At 42.6% G+C, this 24024-nt stretch overlaps 1 protein-coding gene across 1 annotated transcript in view; it reads right to left on the bottom strand.

The window, feature by feature from the left end:
* The window catches only part of WDR75 (WD repeat domain 75), a 121116-nt gene that overhangs the window by 23600 nt on the left and 73492 nt on the right, over window positions 1–24024 (bottom strand). The window contains exons 7-15 of the mRNA XM_069733844.1: window positions 21701–21817; window positions 19171–19259; window positions 18017–18175; window positions 13061–13120; window positions 9512–9627; window positions 7607–7785; window positions 2991–3154; window positions 1684–1864; window positions 204–298 (exon numbers count right to left, since the gene is read on the bottom strand). Of these exons, the coding sequence (XP_069589945.1) occupies window positions 204–298; window positions 1684–1864; window positions 2991–3154; window positions 7607–7785; window positions 9512–9627; window positions 13061–13120; window positions 18017–18175; window positions 19171–19259; window positions 21701–21817 (1160 nt within the window). The remainder of the gene's footprint in view (window positions 1–203; window positions 299–1683; window positions 1865–2990; window positions 3155–7606; window positions 7786–9511; window positions 9628–13060; window positions 13121–18016; window positions 18176–19170; window positions 19260–21700; window positions 21818–24024) is intronic.

The raw sequence follows: 24024 nt of genomic DNA, 5'->3' as shown, positions 1-24024 counted from the left end.
ACCAGACACAAGCCTATGTAAGATAGCCAGGACAAGGACAGCAGGAAGGTGAGAGTGGTCCTGCCTCGGATCTTGTAACCACCCCGAGGGGAGGGTGACCGACAATCATCACACGGGCGGCAATGACCCGATCCTCTGCAGCTGGTTACATGCGGTCCTGGTAATTGGTGACATTACACTTTATTCACACACTATATACCTACAGCTGCAAGTAAGGAGGTCCCAGCAGTTTATAAATCCATTGTCCGTCGAAGCCAAAAGATATTTGGAAGAACCCATCCTCCCAAAACACAGGCTCCTGGGAACGAAAAGAACACAATACTATTTCACTTGGAAACTAATTTGGCAAAACTTATTACAGCACATTACATTATTATAAAGGGCTACTCAATGGCGGTAAATGCTGGAATGATGCCTTTTAAACATTGTTCCAGGGTGTGAAAGCTGCGAAGTGGCTAAAAAAGTGATATGTCCATTCTCCAGGTGACTTCCTCTGCGAAGCGGACAATATTTCATATGCAATAAAAAAAAAAACCCCCTCTTTTTTTTTTATTAGAGAATGAATTCAAATTCAAGAGAGCGGATTGAAAGCCAGATAACACCAGACACACGTAAATCGCTGGTCGATCCCACCATGGAATCATGGCTGTGCACTCCTCTATCAGACAGGACAAGTCTCTGATTTCATAAACATATAACAAAATGTTTCTCTGTGGAGCTGGATTCTTCCTATGCGGTTTTCCTATGCTCCAGAAGCACATGGGCAATGATGGTGGTTCTGTCGATCAATATACAAGCCCTGGACAACCCCTCTATTAATAATCCTGGTTATTCTTCTACTCACGATATTCAGCATGATTCCTACTCACTGGTCCCCCCGCCCCGCAGTGGGGGTTAAAGTTTTGCTACAGTGCCGGAGTCATGAAAGCCCCACTCCAGCACATTTGTTACACAACAAAAAGAATAAGTATAAGATATACATATTTTGCGTATGACCAAATCACCATAAACATATTTGTCACATTTAGCAAGAAAATCACAAATGTATACAATAAGTTTTTTTTGCAATGCAGATCATAGTATATGGAACGAGTCATACAAATCTTAAAAGTATCACACATTGTCTAGGATACTTATACTAAAACCTTAGAAAAAACAAAAGGAACAAAACATAACCCTATCCTGCTGCCAAAACCATCCCCACGATATCGATTGTGTAATATTGAAACTAGGCGTGATCCAATGTTCACTACAGCATGCGTGCTTATTGTACTGCTGGATGTGGTCACTAATGTCAGGCCCCGGCCCCCTAGTTCCCAGCACCAGCAGTTGGTGATCTGCCGGATCTCTCCAGGGTGATCCAGAAGTCACATCTGAGACCAGAACAAGGTTGGCACAGACTTCCATTGAGCGCTGGTTACCTCTGACTTCCGGTCAGTCACATTTCAGTGACAAGATGGTGGTGCAGGTCCTGAGCTGAAGACAGCGGAATACTAGGAACAGGGAACTTCCATTAATGCCACTACTACTCCAGCTCGGAAATAAAAGTGGGCTTTGAAGTGAGGAAAGCATTCGTATTCTCCCTTGATAGATTCACAGATGTGTTCGGTAGATTTACTTAGAACATTCTTCAGAAACATTATTATTTGCTTTAGGAAAAGACAGACACAGAATGTTACTAACCTGATTTTGCCAGGTGGTTGACAGAATGTATGTTGCAAACCCCAAGAACCAGAGTCCCAAATCGTTACTATGTCTTCAAAACTAACAGCAAGAAGAGAGCCATCTGCAGAGAAACTGCAAGCAGAAGCTGGGAATCCATGATAGCTGCCAAGAAACTCGCAGCTCCAGCCAGTGCTTTTCCCTGAGAAACAAAAAGTACCAAACTAAATTACTGAGAACAAAAAATAGGTGGATAAGAATTTCCATTCATTTGTCACAATTAGCAGTAGGATACCAATTTAAACAGCTAAAGTTGTCACTCCCAAAATCAGAGATGTGGTGTGTAGTCTGGCTCCCTTATTTACTGACAGCGCTGGCGTGGCCAGAGTGAGTGTCCTGTAAAGAGTCCTCTGTGCTGCAGGTCCAATGTAAATCAATGTTTTATCAGAAGGAGATTATCACTACATAACGAGCGGTCATGCCTCCTGGTAAGCTGCTGCACATATCCACACTACAACCACTCATTAGCAGCTTTCTGTCAATGTACAGTGTGCACAGAAAGTGGTGTGCGTGGGCAAAATGATAGCATGCAGACCAGCAAGTGACGCATTGTTGGAATCAGGGTCTCGACCCCTACATCATGCTGCTCTCATATTATAAAGCACAAACCTGCTGATAGATTGGATTTAACGTAGAATTATAGTTATTTCCTGTTTCACAGATGGATAGTCAGATATAGTGCTTAAAAAAAAAAAAAAAACTTTTCCAATTCACTGCTCATTAAAATTTGCAGTCGTTTCAAAGATTAAAACTTTGTCTACAGCTCATTTCCTAGGAGACCGACCACTGCTGGAGTCTAGTTTACGAGCAATGTGCTGAAACTGGCCGGGATTAGCATATTGTAAGTAATCCAAAACAGCGCTTACAAGTGCAACATAAAAGAGCCCGCTAGCACTGCGCACGTTCTGCTGTCTGACAGCCAGATTTCATCTAACACTTAGATGTTCTCCTTCAAGACATCAAAAAAAGAGAAAAAAAAAATGCGTCAAAATCTGAAAAAAAACAGAAGAAAAAAAAAAGAGATGCGAAATCAGGAGACATCGCCTCTAAAACTTGAGCCATGTTGACACCAGTATCTTCAAAATCTGTGTGAATCCGGACACTAAAGTTTGCTTTTCTGTTAATTTTAGAATGTAAATGTTAATAAACCCTTATCAGAAGGCTACCCACAAAATAACATTACACAGTGAAGAGGGAAAGTGAAGCAGCAGCGGTACATCATGTACTACCATGAAAATACACAGATTGGACTTATATACTAGACTTACGGTAAATGTCAGAATTGTCCTGCAGGACCCACACTTTAAATATGCCATCAGCCCCCGTAGTCACCAAAGTGGGAGCATCTTCTTCTGAAACATACCCACACTGGAAAGTAAGGGACGTGACTTGGTTCTCATGCGGAGAGTCGATTGTGGTGTTCAAGACAAAGCTTTAAAATAAAGACAACATTTACTAGAAAGATGCAAATAATAATGTGAGGAGACCAATCACATGGCTCTACAGGGAATCCGTCAGCAGGTTCTTGCTATGTAGTCTGAAGATCGCATGGGGTCGGGGTTAAAACACTGATCAGCCACGAGAGTGGTTACAATGGCTAAGGCCTCCTTCACATTTCCGTCGGTACGGGGCAGTCGCAAACCGTCGGCCCAACGTACCAACGGACGTTGTGCAAATAGTGCACAATATGGGCAGCGGATGCAGTTTTCAGACGTATCCGCTGCCCATTATGAGTTCCGGGGAGGAGTTCCAGCCGCGCATGCACGGTCGGAAATGGCAGTTCCGACGGATGAAAAAACGTTACCATGAACGCTTTTTCGTCACGACGGGCCTCAAAATCACGACGCATCCGTTGCACGACGGATGCGACGTGTGGCCATACGTCGCAATACATTGCTAATGCAAGTCTATGGAGAAAAACTCACTCTGCGGGCAACTTTGCAGGATGCGTTTATTCTCCAAAACGACGCATTGCGACGTTGGCCAAACGACGGAAGTGTGAATGAGGCCTTAGTACCAGTAGCTCATTGCTGGGACTGGCTGGACGTCTGAGCCCTGGTCCCAGATGCCCCTCCTGTGATGGGCAACGGCAGCTTTTCAGCTCAGCTTCACTCCTAACTCTAAAAGCCCCGGCCTGATGAAGGCAAAGAGTAGCCGAGTACAACGATGGATCACAATCAATCTCAAATGACCTGCAGACCTGCTGACAGATTCCCTGCTTCCTGCCCCTCTAACACAGAATCTGAGCTGGGTATTTATATCAGAATTAAGCAATGATTGGGACGGAGCACCATGCTGGAGACATATTGCTGGATACGACATTCTACATCGCTAACTTTCTGCAAGTGACCAGAATAGGAGAGGTGATGGGCCAGATGGAGGGGCCAGAGGCTGGATCAGTAAAGGGCAGAGAGCTCCACTCCGACTCAGACGTCAGCAAGGTGGAGGTGGGGTACTGGGATGGGCTGGTATCATCAAAGATGAACTTGTGGGACCTTTTCGGGTTGAGGATGGAGTGAAGCTCAACTCCCAGACCTACTGCCAGTTTCTGGAAGACAACTTCTTCAAGCAGTGGTACAGGAAGAAGTCGGTATCGTTCAAGAAAAACATGATTTTCATGCAGGACAATGCTCCATCACATGCCTCCAACTACTCCACAGCATGGCTGGCAAGTAAAGGTCTCAAAGAAGAAAAAATAATGACATGGCCCCCTTGTTCACCTGATCTGAACCTCATAAAGAACCTGTGGTCCCTTATAATATGTGAGATCTACAGGGAGGGAAAACAGTCCACCTCTCGGTACAATGTCTGGGAGGCTGTGGTGGCTGCTGCACACAATGTTGATCGTAAACAGATCAAGCAACTGACAGAATCTATGGATGGAAGGCTGCGGAGTGTCATCATAAAGAAAGGTGGCTATATTGGTCACTAATTTTTTGGCGTTTTGTTTTTGCATGTCAGAAATGTCTTTCTAAATTTTGTGCAGTTATATATTGGTTTATCTGGTGAAAAACAAGTGAGATGAGATTATATTTGGTTTTTATTAAGTTGTTTAATAATTCTGCACAGTAATAGTTACCTGAACAAACAGATATCCTCCTAAGATAGCCAAATCTAAAAAAAACACCCCAGCTTCCAAAAATATTAAGCTTTGATATTTGTGAGTCTTTTGGGTTGATTGAGAACATAGTTGTTGATTAATAATAAAAATAATCCTCTAAAATACAACTTGCCTAATAATTCTGCACACAGTGTATATAGGAGGCTACTCACTGTATACTGAGGTTATGTGGGGTCTCCTACTGTATATAGGAGGCTACTCGCTGTATACTGGAGGTTGTGTGGGGTCAACTACTGTATATAGGAGGCTACTCATTGTATACTGAGGTTATGTGGGGTTTTCATACTGTATATAGGAGGCTACTCACTGTATATTGAGGTTAAGTGGGGTCTCACTGTGTATAGGAGGCTACTCACTGTATATTGAGGTTAAGTGGGGTCTCACTGTGTATAGGAGGCTACTCACTGTATATTGAGGTTAAGTGGGGTCTCACTGTGTATAGGAGGCTACTCACTATATTGGAGGTTATGTAGGGTCTCCTACTGTATATAGGAAACTCACTGTATATTGGAGGTTATGTGGGGTCTCACTGTATATAGGCGGCTAGTCACTATTGGGGGTTATGTGGGGGTCTCACTGTATATAGGAGGCTACTCACTGTATATTGGAGGTTATGTGGGGTCTCATACAGTATATAGGAGGCTACTCACTGTATATTGGCTATATGGGCTCACTATATTGAGAGGATAAGTTGGGGCTCACTACATATAGGAGGCTATGTGGGCTCTCGCAGTATATATAGGATGCTACTCATTAAGTTTGATGGTTATGTGGGTCTCGCACTGTATATAGCCTATATGGGCTCACACTATATAGAGAGGATATATAGCAAGGCTATGTGGGGGCTCACACTATATAGGGGGCTATGTGGGGGTTTACACTGTATATACAGGTGCTATGTGGGGATTCACAACACAAATAGGGGTGCTGTGTGCAGACTCATTGTATATAAGGGGTCTATGTGCGGGCTCATACGATATATAGGGGGATGGGTAGACTTATACGGTATACAAGGGGGCTGTGCGTGGGCTCATACAGCATATAGGGGAAAGTGTTACTATTAATACTGAAACAGAATGCATTTCAGCCCTCCACAACAGTCATAATCTCTCATGTGGACCCCATGGGAAAACTAATTGCTTACCCCTGCCGTAAAGCAAAGTCGACAGATTAGGCTACTTTCACACTTGTGTTTTTTTGAATCCCCTCACAATCTGTCGTTTTTGAGAATGCAAAAATTTTTTCCCATAGACGGATGGCCATCGGTTTCATTCATCGTGCACTGGATCCGTCGTAAAATATCAGTCCATCATGCAGAGAAAACATTCATAGGAGCGTTTTTTGTGCACGTTGGAAAATCGGTCAGCGACGCATCCTGCGCTGCCTGTCACTAGCTACAATGGAAGCCTATGGACGCAGGATCCGTCGCTGACAGTCACACACAGGAATCCAGCGACGGATCCAGTTTTTCCCTTCTGAGCATGCCCGGAAGGATTTTTCAAGCCCGGGAAGTCAGTCAGTCAGTCTCTCTCATCCCCGTATATTAGAATTCCGGAAATTGTTCCATTGACAAACACAAACGACGCATCCGTCATTTCACAGGATCTGTCGCACACGTTTTTCACTATTTGCATGACGTCCGTCGATACGTCCTTTCAATGCACGACGACGGAAACCAAAAAACGCAAGTGTGAAAGTAGCCTTACTTGAATTTTACTTACTCAGTTGCTGCACCGCCTCCCAAAAAATGCAATTAAAAGCAATCATAACATTGTATTGTGTGTACACTATAAATAGATGGTCCAACAATTCACGTGACATTGTTGTCACGTGCGAAGTGCAGCCTTCACAATGGGGTTGTCCTAGTAGTGGCCTTCCACCTTTAAAACAGCTGTTTACTACTGAGTAGAGTTATGGTCTGCACAGGGTGGGTTCAACCGGCTGGGGCAGCTTGTTTTTTGTGGTTAGGTTTTGCCTAGTATTTCGATTTTCAAAGTGAACCCGTCAGCAGGATTGTGACCAGTAACCTACAGACAGTGTCAGGTCGGTGCCGTTATACTCATTAGGCCGGGATCACACAGCGAGATTCGGCCGAGTCTCGAAGGTTAAAACCAAGCTCTGGCACCGGTACTCCAGAGCGGAGCGTGCGGCCGCATAGCAATACATGGAGCCGCACGCTCCGCTCCGGAGTGCCGGTGCCAGAGCTTGGTTTTAACCTGCGACACTCGGCCGTATCTCACTGTAGTGTGACTCCAGCCTTACAAGGATACCGCGCGGTTGATAAAATCCATCTTGTGGTTGTTGTGTAATCTGTAGGGGGCAGGTCAGTGAGAGATCAGTGACCTGTCAGAAGCCATAGTGATGAATAGCTAAGCAGAGCACCACATGAAGACCCCCCCACAGGCCGACCCCGAGCATATCATTAACTCAAAACTGAAAATAAAGATTTAACAACCACAAGACGGACTTCATCACCAGGTATCATTGTAATCAGTATAATGGCACCGACCTGACACTGTCTGTAGGTTACTCAGCACAATCCAGGTTCCCTTTAAATGAGGAGCATACTACTACTACCACCAATAATTCTGGCTGACTTAACATATAGAAAACGCACAAATATTTTATATGTTGAAATAAAGTAATGTATTCATACATTTTAGCAGATCTTGCCCAGTTTTGACCATTGTAGCTTCAGGATTAGAAAAAAAAACCTAGCGTATTTGCTCTTGGTTTTGCTATAATCTAGGAATAAAAGATTACCTCTGCAGCTTGTTGTTGTATTCCCAGAACTTCATCTGTACTTCAAGTTGCTCTGCTCCTTTTCTTTTAAACTCTTCAATAGTTGCTAGCCAGTTGCCTTTCGCATTGAACGCAGCCTTTACCAAATCTATATGCTGCAGACCGGCCTGGTTGACAAACTCTTGTTGTACTATGTCGAGCTGTGTGCAACAACACTCATGTTACCATAAAGTGAGCAGTTCTTACATAGAGAGTCACATTTCTCTGAAAAAACACAATGCTTGTATTCAAGTGAATGGCTTCATCAGGGTTCCCATTAGAATACAGTTTTTTGGAGATTCTGACGGAAACCTTGACAGTGTTTGGAGGAGAGCACTGTATAAGTCTGAACCTAGCTTTAGCCAAAAAGCCTATGGATGAGTATTCGAGGTGTAAAAGACTAATTGTGGTCTTCATTTTTAGCTCATGAGAGTATTCGAGGAATGATTTGTGACCAAGCAGACTTTTTGGTGGAAGGGAGCTAGCGGTGTCCCTCACCTATTGTCAGTGGAGCATTTAGGTTCTCTCTCTGTATTTATTGCAGTGGTGTTCACTTAAACACATTTCTACTTATTTGTTAAGGCACCAGCATACTCAAAATCAGACATCATTACCCAACAACTCAAACAAGGAGTAAAGGCCCCGCTTGTAACCATATGATGTAGGAATAGCGTATGTGAGGCTATGTGGTGGCACATTTCTGTATGGCAGTACATTGAGCATAAGCTGAGAATTACGGAATAAAAATGTGTATCTAAACACACGCTGGCTAAAGACCAAACTAGGAGCATTTATCAGGCACTAAGCTACTTCTGAAGGCATGTCAGTCTCTTGAAATTGCATGGTCTGGGCCATGGATGACCACAAATAGGTTTCCCAGAACACACGGATCACTGTCCATTTTGGCCATAAAACAATTTGCATGTTATCTGCAAGTCTATGTGTCCCCAATAACACAATGGACACCAGTGGCAGCAGTGTAACGCATACAGCTCAACTTCAGAACTAAAAAATGGGACACACCATGCTAATTTTCTGGAGACCTCCTGACCAGGCCTCCAAGCCATACCATTTTATCTTCCCATGGCGGGCCACAGAGAAAATGCCGAAACATGATGGACGACCTCTAAGCCTGTGTTCACAATACTGCTACACCCTTCTGGTGTCCTGTTCCATTACAGGAGCAGAGCAGCGGAGACAGCTGGGGATGGACTCGGACACATTAGTCCAGCCCAACTGTCCCCACTGACTACAGTGAGCTGACCAGCAGATTGCCATTTCAAGTTCTTGTTCTTTTAAGTTCAGGCGCACGGCGCATTGATCCACTCTGCTGTCACACCAAGGAATGTCACAACTGTGTATGGCACAATATTCTCTGGACCAGGGGCTGAGGGGACCAACTTCTAAGGGGCAGTCTTTAAAGTGATGGCCTTCCGCTGCTCTAGCAGTGGCTCTCCGAGGCTGCGTCTGGTGCTAGCTTACAAGCTGCGGGGCGACGACAACTAAAGCAATTCACTGGGCTTAGTGGTAATGGCAGACAGTACAAGTGCCGGGATCTGGAAATAATCACTAGCAGCAGCAGAGAGGCGGTGCTGGTGTATAACGGGTTTATAGCATAACGCTGAAAGACAGCTGTGACAGGAAAATCTAGACTTTTTATGTGTTTTGATTTCACATCTGCATTTTAATAGAGATGGAACTAAAAAAAAAAAAACTGACAGCTTGTAGAACGCTATGATTCCTGCAGGAAAGACTGCATTTAACATCTTAGAGGTACATAGAACCAATTTCTATTTCTAAGTTAACGCAAATATAGAAAAGAAGCAATTTTGGTACAGAAGTGTAAAAAGGTTATCGCTACATTATGGTTCTACAGTAGAAACTTACATTATACAGCTGCTTGTCATCATGTAGCGAGTAAAACTGGAGATGGCCCGGTTTACCATTGAGAACTAAAGTTTTGCTTCTAGGATCAAATATCAGGCCAGTTTTCACATCATTTCCTGGAAAACAAAGCAGAAATATCAAACTATCAAATTTTAACCCCTTTGTGAAGGAGTACATTTTGACAAATTTTTTAGATCTGACCAGTGTCACTTTATGTGGTAATAACGCTGGAACACTTCAACAAGTCCCACTGATTTGGAGATGGCCTTTTTGTGACATATTGTAATATAAAAAATTTCACAATTTTTAAACTTCAAATTTTTATGCCCATCAATGATAAATAAATAACAAATACGGTACTTTTTTTTTTAAGGGACTATATGACAAAAAATACCCAAAAGTGACACCATTCTAAAAACTACACCCCTCAAGGTGCTCAAAACCACATTCAAGAAGTTTATTAACCATTTAGGTTCTTCACAGGAACTTCACATGAAAGATGAAAAAAAAAAAAAAATGAACATTTTATTTTTTTTCACAAAAAATTTACTTTAGAAACAATATTTTTACTTTCGCAAAGAGAAAATGAACCCCAAAATCTGTTATGCAATTTCTCCCGAGTACGCCGGTAGCCCTTATGTCGGGGAAATCCACAGTTTGGGCACATTGCAGTGCTCAGAAGGGAAAGAGCACCATTTGACTTTTTGAATGCAAAAATGGCTGGAATCAATAGCAGATGCCATGCCGCTTTTGGAGAGCCCCCATTGTACCTAAACAGAGGAAATCCCCCAGAAGTGACACCATTTTGGAAACTACAGCCCTCGAGGATTTTATCTAGGGTAGTGAGGATTTTTAACCCAAAGGGATTACACAATTTGATAACATTAGGTCGTCATATTGAATATTTAGTCATTCGTGTTGATCGCAAGTGCTCGCTAATCGAGTTTGCATCGGGGTACACATAGCGATTCAGCCTGGACGGTCACATCTTGGCACAGCCCTGGTTAAAAACCACTTATCGCAGACATGGATTACGGTGTACGACGGACAGGTGAAGGATATGGGTTTTTTTTTGGTTTTTTTTTTTCATTTTACACGAGACCAGGGCTTCCATTGAATGGGTGTTAAGCGAGTAAAACATTTTTTATTTTTTTTAAATAAAGTAAAACTGTACATAAAGGACTTTATTCTACTGTGTGTTTATCTACAATTTCACTATGGGGTTCGTAATGGAGAGGCGTCCTGTAGATGCCTCTCCATTACTAACTTGTGAGTTGATATCAACGGCCATAAAGCAGCTGACATCAACATCACAAATATAAACCCAACTTGCCACCGCCACAGGGTTAGTGGGAAGAGCCATGAAATAGATGCGTTTTTTTCTGTGGACTGCTATTTTTAGGATTTGGGGGGGGGGGGGGGGCAATAGCCATGGCTCCTCTCCAGCCCCCAGCTATCTGCTTTAGCTTTTTTTATTTATTAAAAAAAAATTTATTACTATTCTTGATAATTCTTGATAACCAGCCATAATAAAGCTAACAGCTGAGGGTTGAAGCCCGCAGCTGTCCGTTTTGAAATGCTAGTTATCAAATATAGAAGAGACCCCCACAACGGATTTATTTATTTATAGCACAGGCTGATGAATACTCCCAGCTGGCACCTGCTCTCCCAGTTATCAGCCGACACCTGTTCCTGCTGCTGGCTCATGTCATGTCATCGTGAGAGCCTCAGCGGTATGACCAGTTGTAATAATCTTACCGCCGTTGAGAACCGCTGGTATTTTTAGCGCTGTCATGTAGAAGACAGCATGGGAAACACCTGATGTTCGGGGTGCCAAACTCAAACAGTAACACGTACCTGAACAGTAGGTGTTTGGCACGGACCTCAAACTATAATATTCGGGTTTGTCATCCAAAAAGAAAACAACCCTATAAAAATTAACTTTTAATAAATCCCCCCTACTCTGGAACTCTCTACCACAACATATCAGACTCTCGCCTACCATTGGAACCTTCAAAAAGATCCTGAAGACCCACCTCTTCCGACAAGCCTACAACCTGCAGTAACCACCGATCGACCAAACCGCTGCATGACCAGCTCTACCCTCACCCACTGTATCCTCACCCATCCCTTGTAGACTGTGAGCCCTCGCGGGCAGGGTCCTCTCTCCTCCTGTACCAGTTATGACTTGTATTGTTCAAGATTATTGTACTTGTTGTATTATGTATACCCCTCCTCACATGTAAAGCGCCATGGAATAAATGGCGCTATAATAATAAATAATAAAATAAATAAATAAATAATACTGGATTAAAAATTTCCAAAAAGATTTCTATAAAAAATAATCATCACCAACACCTCTCGGGCTCTTAGAGTAACGGAATATATTACAGGGAAAGGGACAATTTAACAGTGTAATGCCACAGTCCTATCCTGACCCTAATAGGTCCATATTAAGCGGATCACCTTCCTAACAGCGGAGGTTGGCAACCTAAATTTCGATGTGGTGCCCCCACTCAACGCACGGCTGTCCCTTATATTCCCTGTAATGCCCTAATTATTACCCGTGCCCGAACAGACCCTCAACAAGCACACAAAAAACACTTGGATCTCTGAGAACTTTATCTTGTATTGTCTAATGAAGGAGAACAGCAATAGGGTTGATCTAGTCCAGATCAATCCCCTTTATCAGATATCTCTAGAGCTGTACCATAGCTTGGGTAATATTAGGTGCATCTGAGCTCAATGTGAACAGTGTGATACCACAATATATCAATTCAAAAACATATGATAGTCAGAGGGTAGTTTCAGAGGTCATATGTGATTCACAGCAATTCAAATACCAAAACCACAATATCACACTTCCCTCAGAGTAACCTTCAAAATAAATAGCACTTTTCCCTCTCCACAGTCGTGTCACAACTAGGGATAAAGTGCACCTGTGCTCAATATAGGCAAAACAATACCACAATACATTGCCTCAAACACATGTACTTTCAGGTATACCGGTAATCATCACCGAGTAATCTCAGAGATCATAAAAATAAAAAAAAAATCAATAGCATGTTGAAACAGAGACCACAGGATGAATTTAAGTTACTTCATATCCCGGCTCTCTGCCTTTGATGCGGGCTCAGAAACAGAGTCTGCATCTTTCCGGCAGATGATGGCCATCTGAAGCTATTGACCTGTTAAATGCTGACCGCAATCTGACAGCGACATTTACATCACATTAGCAGGTGGCACATTGTTTCATGTGCCCATCGGCGTTCCTGTGATACCCTCGTGCTACCGTGCTGGTCATGAGGGTACTCCTGTGAAAACCAGCCTGGTCTGGCTGGTGTCCATAGGAAACCAACTTCTGCTGAAAAAATTCACAAATTATGTTTGAGATTTTTTTTTATATACATAAAAATAAACTGGCATTCTAACAGGGGTGTGTACATTTTTTTTTCTTTATATCCACTGCATACAGAAGAAAAAAATAAATGCATGAACAGAACGTATTAAACATTTATTAGCACTTTAAAAAGTAATTCAGAATGATACCTTTTACTAGGCCTTGGACAATTCCTTTCACTTTTAAATTGGCATCAATGATTGTAATTTCTGAGGGAAAAAAAATTCAGAACTTAAATAAATTCAGAAGGAAAAAAGGAGTGAACTGTAACAACTAAACACATTCAAAAAGCATTATATGCATATACTGCTAAGATATAGATATATATACACACATATATACAGTTAGGTCCATATATATTTGGACAGACAACATTTTCTAATTTTGGTTATAGACATTACCACAATGAATTTTAAACAAAACAATTCAGATGCAGATGAAGATCAGACTTTCAGCTTTCATTTGAGGGTATCCACATTAAAATTGGATGAAGGGTTTAGGAGTTTCAGCTCCTTAACATGTGCCACCCTGTTTTTAAAGGGACCAAAAGTAATTGGACAATTGACTCCAAGGCCATTTCATGGACAGGTGTGGGCAATCCCTTCGCTATGTCATTCTCAATTAAGCAGATAAAAGGCCTGGAGTTGATTTGAGGTGTGGTGCTTGCATTTGGAAGGTTTTGCAGAAAAGTAAACATGCGGTCAAAGGAGCTCTCAATGCAGGTGAAACAAGCCATCCTTACGCTCCAAAAAAACAGATAAAATCCTTCTGAGAAATTGCTACAATATTAGGAGTGGCAAAATCTACAGTTTGGTACATCCTGAGAAAGAAAGAAAGCACTGGTGAACTCATCAATGCAAAAAGACCTGGGCGCCCATGGAAGACAACAGTGGTGGATGATCGCAGAATAATCTCCATGGTGAAGAGAAACCCCTTCACAAGAGCCAACCAAGTGAACAACACTCTCCAGGAGGTCGGCGTATCAATATCCAAATCTACCATAAAGAGAAGACTGCATGAAAGTAAATACAGAGGGTTCACTGCATGGTGCAAGCCACTCATAAGCATCAACAATAAAAAGGCTAGACTGGACTTTGCGAAAAAACATCTAAAAAAGCCAGCACAGTTCTGGAAGAACATTCTTTGGACAGATGAAACCAACATCAACCTCTACCAGAATGATGGAAAGAGAAAAGTATGGCGAAGGCGTGGTACAGCTCATGATCCAAAGCATACCACATCATCTGTAAAATACGGCGAAGGCAGTGTGATGGCTTGGGCATGCATGGCTGCCAGTGGCACTGGGTCACTAGGGTTTATTGATGATGTGACACAGGACAGAAGTAGCCGAATGAATTCTGAGGTATTCAGAGCCATACTGTGTGCTCAGATCCAGCCAAATGCAGCCAAACTGATTGGTCGTCGTTTCATACTACAGATGGACAATGACCTAAAACATAAAGTCAAAGCAACCCAGGAGTTTATTAAAGCAAAGAAGTGGAATATTGTTGAATGGCCAAGTCAGTCACCTGATCTCAACCCAATTGAGCATGCATTTCACTTGTTAAAGACTAAACTTCAGACAGAAAGGCCCACAAACAAACAGCAACTGAAAACCACCATAGTGAAGGCCTGGCAGAGCATCAAAAAGGAGGAAACACAGCGTCTGGTGATGTCCATGAGTTCAAGACTTCAGGCAGTCATTGCCAACAAATGGTTTTCAACCAAGTACTAAATATTAACATTTTATTTAAAATTATTGAATCTGTCCGATTACTTTTGGTCCTTTTAAAAACAGGGTGGCACATGTTAAGGAGCTGAAACTCCTAAACCCTTCATCATATTTTAATGTGGATACCCTCAAATGAAAGCTGAAAGTCTGAACTTCAACTGCACCGGAATTGTTTTGTTTAAAATTCATTGTGGTAATGTCTATAACCAAAATTAGAAAAATGTTGTCTCTGTCCAAATATATATGGACCTAACTATATAAATTCACACTGAAGGCATCAAAACTATGAATTAACACATGTGGAATTATATACTTAACAAAAAGTGTGAGACAACTGAAAATATCTCTTATATTCTAGGTTCTTCAAAGTACCGTAGCCACCTTTTGCTTTGATGACTGCTTTGCACACTCTTGGCATTCTCTTGATGAGCTTCAAGAGTCTGTGTCTTTCTGTCACAGATATTCATTGGTTCCGGCATCTGTCCGTCATGGAATCCAAGTCGCTGATTGGTCTCGCCAGCTGCCTGTAATGGCTGCCGCGACCAATCAGCGACGGCCACAGTCCGATTATTCCCTCCCTACTCCCCTGCAGTCAGTGCCTGGTGCCCGCTCCATACTCCCCACAGTCACCGCTCACACAGGGTTAATGCCAGCAGTAACAGACCGCGTTATGCCGCGGGTAACGCACTCCGTTAACGCTGCTATTAACCCTGTGTGACCAAGTTTTTACTATTGATGCTGCCTATGCAGCATCAATAGTAAAAGGATCTAAAGATAAAAATAATTTAAAAAAAAAATAAAAATCATTATATACCCACCTTCCCGCTCCTCGCGACGCTCCGGTAACCGCTCCATGCAAGCAGCAGTTTCCGGTGGCAAGGATGGTATGCGACAAGGACCTGCCATGACGTCACGGTCATGTGACCGCGACGTCATCACGGGTCCTGCGCTACCAACCCTAGGACAGGAAGCTGCCGCGTGCACCGCACACAGGCAACATGACTACAAGGGCTCCTTCAGAAGGTGAGTATATGTTTATTTTTTTAACCTGTGACCTACGTGGCTGGCCAATATACTACGTGGCTGGCCAATATACTACGTGGCTGGCCAATATACTACGTGGCTGGCCAATATACTACGTGGCTGGCCAATATACTACGTGGCTGGCCAATATACTACGTGGCTGGCCAATATACTACGTGGCTGGCCAATATACTACGTGGCTGGCCAATATACTACGTGGACATGCATATTCTAGAATACCCGATGCGTTAGAATCGGGCCACCATCTAGTCTATATATATAATTGCCTAAGGGTTTTTCCGTCTGTCTGTCCTGGAAATCCCAGGTCTCTGATTGGTCGACGTAGAAATCCCGCGTCTCTGATTGGTCGAGGCCGCCAGGCCTCGACCAATCAGCGACGGGCACAGCGACGATGATGTCATAAAGGACGTAGACATCCTGCGTCTCTGATCCAGCGACGGGCACAGTATCGACGTAGATGTCATAATGGTTGCCATGGCGACGACGATGTCATAAAGGTTGCCTCGACCAATCAGCGACGGGCACAGTCTGCCGCGAATTCTGGAATCATCATTGTCCATATACTACAGGGACATGCATATTCTAGAATACCCGATGCGTTAGAATCGGGCCACAATCTAGTAGTTCTATAAGTATCATGTTGCCAGCCAACTCAAAGTCTGTGCTCCAGAATCCACTTCTACCCTTCAGAGCCTAGCTGAGGAGCTAAATAGTAGCTTCTGACTACAAAGTAGTACTACATGGTTCTGGTACACTCATGAACACTGCATCCATTGTGGCGTGCTTTTTCTGTCATTACTGCTTGGGAAAATGAAGACAATGGAGCTAAATACATTTTGGTGGGGAGGAGTTTTCTACTTTCAGCGGCGTCGGTTTGTAGCTACAGGACCATGATTATAAGCTGTACGCATGACGGCATTTGACATGAAGCACTTACACTGAATACATGCGCACAGGATTCCTACCTGCTCTCCCCAGTGCGTTCAGCAGCAGGATGCTACATTAGGATGAGGAGTTACTGCCTATTATTACTAGCACTTTAGCCTGGTCTCTATGGATGGACTTAATGTCTACGTATATTTATTAATCTGTGCATGCTTCTGCATGGTCATGGATGCTTAGTGACAATATTACTTGCTTATTTCTATTTCAAATGTGATTTTATCCCTAAAAAATGGATTTGTAAATCTTGTTAAGGGCACAAATTAAACGTTTGAATGTTGCAAGTTTGTAACAAATATCTGATATTTTCACAAAGAAATGCAAAAGGTATGGTCCTATATTTACCACTAAAAGTATATGTCGTGGAAAAACAAAACAACAACAAAAACACATTCTCAGAATCACTGTGTTCCACTGAAGCGTTCGAGAGTCACGGCTCTAAAACAGGGAGCGTGGCTGAAATCACTCCCCGACACACTGGCTGACAATCTGCTCTGCCCACACGTGCCGCCCACACGCATTTCTATATTTCTAGGAGACATATTACAAACTTTTTCATTTTTTCATATATTATTGATTTATGAAAAATAAGTTCAATCTATGGTTACCCTCTAATTTTATCCCCTTGGCCACTGCTCCAACAAGTCAGCCACATAGAATTTAAAGACAGTTTACTTGCAGATTAACCCTTCATTGGCAGGCAAATCATTTCTGGGGGTTAAAGGTTTCCTTTAAAGGGAACCTGTCACCCCCAAAAATCGAAGGTGAGCTAAGCCCACCGGCATCAGGGGCTTATCTACAGCATTCTGTAATGCTGTAGATAAGCCCCCGATGTCACTGAAAGATGAGAAAAAGAGGTTAGATTATACTCACCCAGGGGCGGTCCCGGTCTGGTTCTGGTCCGATGGACGTCGCGGTCCGGTCCGGGGCCTCACATCTTATTACAATGACGTCCTCTTCTTGTAGTCACGCCACGGCTCCGGCGATCTTTGTCTGCCCTGTTGAGGGCAGAGCAAAGTACTGCAGTGCGCAGGCGCCAGGAAAGGTCAGAGAGGCCCAGCGCCTGCGCACTGCAGTACTTTGTTCTGCCCTCAACAGGGCAGAGAAAGAACGCCTGCGCCGGGGCGTGAAGAAGAGGACATCGTAAGAAGATGGGAGGCCCCATACCGGACCGCGACGCCCATCGGACCAGAACCGGACCAGGACCGCCCCTGAGTGAGTATAATCTAACCTCTTTTTCTTATCTTTCAAGATACATCAGGGGCTTATCTACAGCATTCCAGAATGCTGTAGATAAGCCCCTGATGCTGGTGGGCTTAGCTCATCTTCGATTTTGGGGGTGACAGATACCCTTTAACTAGTACATACAGAAGAGAAGTGATCTTACTGTTATCCACATGGGATGTGCATAGCAAAGATCCATCAGGGGAAATGGTGATGTGTTCAATAGCGGCCCCAAGACGAGGGAGAAACTCTTTCTTGTGTTCCAAGCTGTAAGACCACTGAACCAACACAGATTCAACACCACCACTAAACAGTATGGTACCTGCAAATAAAAAAAAACAAAAAAAAAAAACACATAATTTGTAGTGCCTATAGTACTAAATTTGACTCATTTTTTTAGACATTGTTTTAAAATACTTATAAGATAACCTATCACCAGTTTTTTGGCCCATTGCCTTTAAGATCATATTCCTGCAGTGCGCAGGCGCCGGGAAAGGTCAGAGGCCCAGCACCTGCGCACTGCAGTACTTTACTCTGCCCTCAACTGGGCAGATAAGTACGCCTGCGCAGGAGCGCGATGCCGGGGAGCGATGAATAAGCTGGAGGGCAGCAACCATAAGATAGGAGGTGCCGGACCTGCAACACCCATCGGACAGGCTCGCCCCACGCGCGCGAGTATAGTAAAAGTTATTTTTCTTCTCTTCCAGGTTGGATCGGGGCCTATATACAGAATTATAGAATGCTGTAGATAAGCCCTGAGAGGCAGTGGCCGTAACTTGTATCCCTTTAAGATCATAAGCCAAAAAACTGGTGACAGTTTCCCTTTAAGAGTTCAATAAAACAAATACTTTTTTTGGCACTAAAAACTGAAGGACTCCCAGAGATCCTCGGCCTAGGCATGCCGAGGCCAATACACTTTGTAACAGAAAGGTGCTAGCGCTCTTGGTTCCACTCATAAAATGCTCGTTTTATTAACAGGATTATACAAGCATTCTGACAAGGATCAAATCTAGGAGAACGGTCTAAAACATACAGTTTGCATTGGGTTGTCGGAAGGCTAATCTGTGCTCGGCCTTTTAGAAGTAACTGTCCAGGTAGAGGCAGGGGGTCTACAACACCCTCTGGGGCGGTAAGCATTGTCGGAGTTCACTATACCTCCCATCTTAGCCATTTAATGCCTCTGCTGTTCCAGTCAATGAAAACTAAAAACATAACAAAAGACCCAGGTCTTCCACATTAGATTTAAATGGACCCTAAAATGGAAACCATTTATAAAGTAATCTTTTTAACAACTTTTATACATCAGTTACCACAAACCTTGAGCAGAAAAGACGAGATCCGCAACAGAATCGTGATGCCAGTGCAGAGACGAGTAAGTGTAGTCTTGCTTATGGTGAAAATTTCTCCTAGAAAAGAAAAAATAAATAAAAATTGTAATCTTGATTGTACTGAACTCCATTGCATCACGAGTTAGTAAAGAAGCTACTCACTGGCAATTACTAAAGGATTTGTTATACAACACAAAGTCTTTTATTAGAGACCCGAGTGGATCAGATATACATTTTTTATCCCACCAAGTGAACACAACAAAAATATTATATTTGTTTAGCAAATGAAGAAAAATATTAAAAAAACTTTTTGGTATTCTCATTTTATTGACTGTCAGAAATAAAGTGGCACATAATGATATTGAACGCTGTACCCGAACGGAGGACCAATAAAAGCGAAACCTTGTGATCACGCAAAAATAAGCTCTCGCATAGCTCTGTTACCGGATAAGTATTAGGGTAGGACTCAGAAAACGGCAGCACACACATTTTTTCCTTTTAAACAGAATATTGTAAAAAAAATAAATAAAAAAAATTGGAAAAAAAAATTTGGAAAAAACTACATAAAGTTGTATTGCCATAAACTCAGTGAGCCACAGATTAAAGTAAATAATTTATCTTTAAAAACGTAAAACATGAAGTGTCAAAAAACAGCAGAATTGGTGTATTTTTCTTTCTATTAGATTGTGTGTACCTGGGCATGCTGACACTAAAATAATATATTGAAGAAAAATCAAGCCGAATCATTATTGAGGTTAAAGATGTACCAGCAGAGTACTGTAGTAAGTTTATACTCTTGGGTGAGCTAAAGGGATTTTCTAGTGGAAAAGTTATAAAATGTAGAAAAAAATAAAAATAAAATACCAGTAAGATATCACTGAAAATGCATTGCCCTGCCAAAGCTATATAATTACATACAGTGTACACCATAAGAAAAAAAAAATACCATTGCTGGATTATGCTCATCTAGCCTGACAAAAAAAATTAAATTGTCACAAACAAACAAAAAACAAAACAAAAAAAAAACAAAACAAAAAAAAAACACATATGAACCCAAAACTGGCACCAGAGAAAATTACAACTTGCCTTGCAAAAAATGGTCCCACACAACAGTTTATGGAAAAATAAAAAATGATTTGTTTTGGAATATGGTGAACCAATAATAAAAAATATAAAAATATAGGTTATGTGAGTTTTCAAAAACAAACCAAAAAATATGTAAATTGTGTGTTTATATCAGATCAACACAGAAAAAAGTTAAAATGACAATAAACAGGAATAGTGAACAGTTTAAAAAAAATTAATCATATGTAACCGGAAATGGCATCACTGAAAACTACATCTTGTCACTTACAGAAATCGGCCCTTACACATCTCCGCTGACTGAAAATTGTATAGCGTACAGCTTTTTCAGTGACTTATTGTACAAAACTAGTGGATTACCATAATTAATAATATTTGCCAAATGCCAGAATAATGAGAGAGAATCGAGAAAACCACACATTATATAAAAAGACACATGTGCATGTAAACTTCAGGTTCACACACGGACTAGGAAGTGCTGGGAGAGGAGAGCCACAATAATCACTTGTCAGATAGAGAATTATTACTACGGATAGCCACTAACTGCCACTTCAGTCCTCCTGGGAAGCTCGGCCACGGATGGATCTCCACAATGGAACCACCATCACAGGGACATCTTGTGCTGTGCACACACCCTGCAGAGAAGGCCGACCAAGTGCCAGGCAGTGATTACAGAGCCCCCTGATGCAGGCAGAATAGAAGTTAAGGTACCGTCACACAACGATATCGTTAACGATATCGTTGCTTTTTGTGACGTAGCAATGATATCGTTAACGAAATCGTTAAGTGTGACAGCGACCAACGATCAGGCCCCTGCTGGGAGATCGTTGGTCGCTAGAGAAAGATCAGAACTTTATTTCGTCGCTAGATCTCCTGCTGACATCACTGAATAGGCGTGTGTGACACTGATTAAGCGATGTCTTCAATGGTAACCAGGGTAAACATCGGGTTACTAAGCGCAGGGCCGCGCTTAGTAACCCGATGTTTACCCTGGTTACCGTTGTAAATGAAAAAAAAAAAAAAAACACTACATACTTACATTCTGGTGTCTGGTCAGGTCCCTCGCCTTCAGCTTCCCACACTGACTGATGAGCGCCGGCCGGCCGTAAAGCAGAGCACAGCGGTGACGTCACCGCTGTGCTTTACGGCTGGCGCTCAGTCAGTGCAGGGAAGCTGAAGGCGAGGGACCTTCATTAACATAGGCAGGATACTTATTCCATTTACCTGCAGATTAACTCTATATTGCATTTAAAAAGGAAAAGAAAAAAAAAAAAAACACTTGCCTTGAGCTGGTGGCTGCTTTCCTGTTAGTGAGTTGGGACTGGATGGAAACGGTAGTCAGCAGCAAAAATATTTTACTTATTCAAATAATATTTGGTAAAAGAGCTTTTGAAAACAAGCATAACTGCAAAAATCCCAAAATAATCTATATTTACCATAATCTAATTTTTCCATCTTTATGTCCTGTAGCAATGCAATCGTCAAAAGGATGACAGGTAACCACAGTGAACGTATTATTTGCCCCCTTTTTGCTTGTAGCACTTAGTGGGAACCTGAAAAAAAGTGATAATATTTTAGCATGCTTACAAATAGAATAGGTAATTAAAAATCATATTTTATTTTATTTTAATATACTTATAGTATTATCCTAGCACTACATGTCCTGATTGGACGGACCTGGGTGTTCACTGGTCAGTCAGCTGGGGGAGCGGAGCAGAGCGGGTTGTGTTGGGAGAGAAGCCAGAATCTGAGAATAGACTGCAGAGGCCGTGTACCAAGCCACAAGTATCACTGGTAGTTCTGTGTGACCGAGCGGAGGCTAGCCCAGCCATGTCCGAGTAGCCAAGGTCAATATTGGTCATTGCCTGGACAAGGCTAGGGGTTTTAGGTTTACGGTTTTGCTTCAGTATTGTACACCAAGTGGAAATAAAAACTATTCAGAGTGTGATATAAAAAAAACCCTGTGGTTTGTGTTACAAACAGCTAACCGAAAGCGAGACCCCCTACAACAGGGGTGTCAAACTGCATTCCTCGAGAGCTGCAAACAGGTCATGTTTTCAGGATTTCCTTGTACTGCACAGGTGATAATTTAATCACCTGCACACAATGATTGCAGCACCTTGTGCAAAGCTAAGGAAATCTTGAAAACACGCATGGTTTGCGGCCCTCGAGGAATGCAGTTTGACACCCCTGCTCTACAATACAGTGCACATACACACATCAAGGCACTCTACCCGTGCGCCGCTACACACATCCAGGCACTCTACCCGTGCGCCGCTACACACATCCAGGCACTCTACCCGTGCGCCGCTACACACATCCAGGCACTCTACCCGTACGCTATATATACACACGCTCTACACATAATATACATACACACACTGCAAGTATAATATACATACACACACTGCACGTATAACATACATACACATACAGTGATATGAAAGCGTTTGCTCCCTTTCTGATATTTTATTCTTTTGCATGTTTGCAACATTTCAGATCACCAAACAAATTTACCGTATATACTCGAGTATAAGCAGACCCGAGTATAAGCCGAGGCACCTACTTTTGCACCTATATTTGCGTCTGTGCGAGCAGCGTTTGTTCCCCATAGATCCGCATGCGTCATGCGTACATATATTTAACATCGTGTACGCATGGACATGCGTTTGCATGCTTTTGCATACACCTGCATCGTTTCGGAGTGCGGCGGGACATGGCAAACGCAACATGTTGCATTTTTGGAGGCGTCAAAAAATCCGTCAAATATGTGCAGGCATGCGCATGAGTGCGCCAAAAAACACATTAAGGTCTATGGGAATGCATGTGTACGTATGTGTTAGATGCGCTTGCGTACTTTGCACTGCGCATGTCCGGGAACCGATTGAGACACGCCCATTTTGACACACCCTCCTGGAAATATCGAACGCATGCGCACAAACAAACACAGGCACAAACGCATACAAACAGGCACAAACGCATGCACACGCATGCACACGCAGCTTCTTTTTGGCCGTGATGTGTAAGCTGATGTAGATAGACGCTACGTAAACATGCACTTGGGCATGCGTTTGTGTATGCAGAGGATACGCTGCGCACATATACGCAGATGTGAACTTAGCCTAAGAAGGAGCGTTGTAGACTACGTCATTACAGCATGCACCTGGCAAATATCGGTGTGTTCATTGTCACCCCACAAGCGCACATGACAGATCACAGGCAAATTTTTCTGTTTATGAAATCTACAAAGAATTCAACAGAAAAGCCTCAGCAGAGAGGCCTCTTCAACCTGCCTCCATCCTATACATGGTCCAAGACATAGGCAATAAAATATAAAGAAGTTTCAAACAGACCCAAAATACAAGCAATGCATCACCACTTCTGCAACTACAGGTCAACCCCAGAAGCATTGAGTAAATCTAGAAAAGACCTCAATGATATATTCTACATTGTGGCCGAATTGTCAGACCTTAAAATAGTTAACTACAAGAGGCCAAAAGAAAAACAGATCAACATTTGGTTTAAAAGAATGTAAAGCCGTTCAGAAGACCCTAAGCAGCCTCAAACAGAGACCCCAACCACCTGAGTCTGAGATGCCCATGACACCATACGAAGGCAATACAAAGGCAACCTCAGGAGGAAGAAGCAGCTACATCTCCACCAAACTTAACCAACTCCAATGACTACCTTCAAGACAACTTCTTTTGGGAACCATGGAACCACACGGGCAAAAAAAGGAAGAAAAGCAACATCCAGCTCC

The sequence above is a fragment of the Ranitomeya imitator genome, chromosome 7 (genome assembly GCF_032444005.1).
Source record: "Ranitomeya imitator isolate aRanImi1 chromosome 7, aRanImi1.pri, whole genome shotgun sequence".
NCBI classification, from domain to species: Eukaryota; Metazoa; Chordata; class Amphibia; order Anura; family Dendrobatidae; genus Ranitomeya; species Ranitomeya imitator.
Note: the sequence above shows the minus strand (reverse complement) of the source record. Positions and strands in the feature narration are given on the sequence as shown.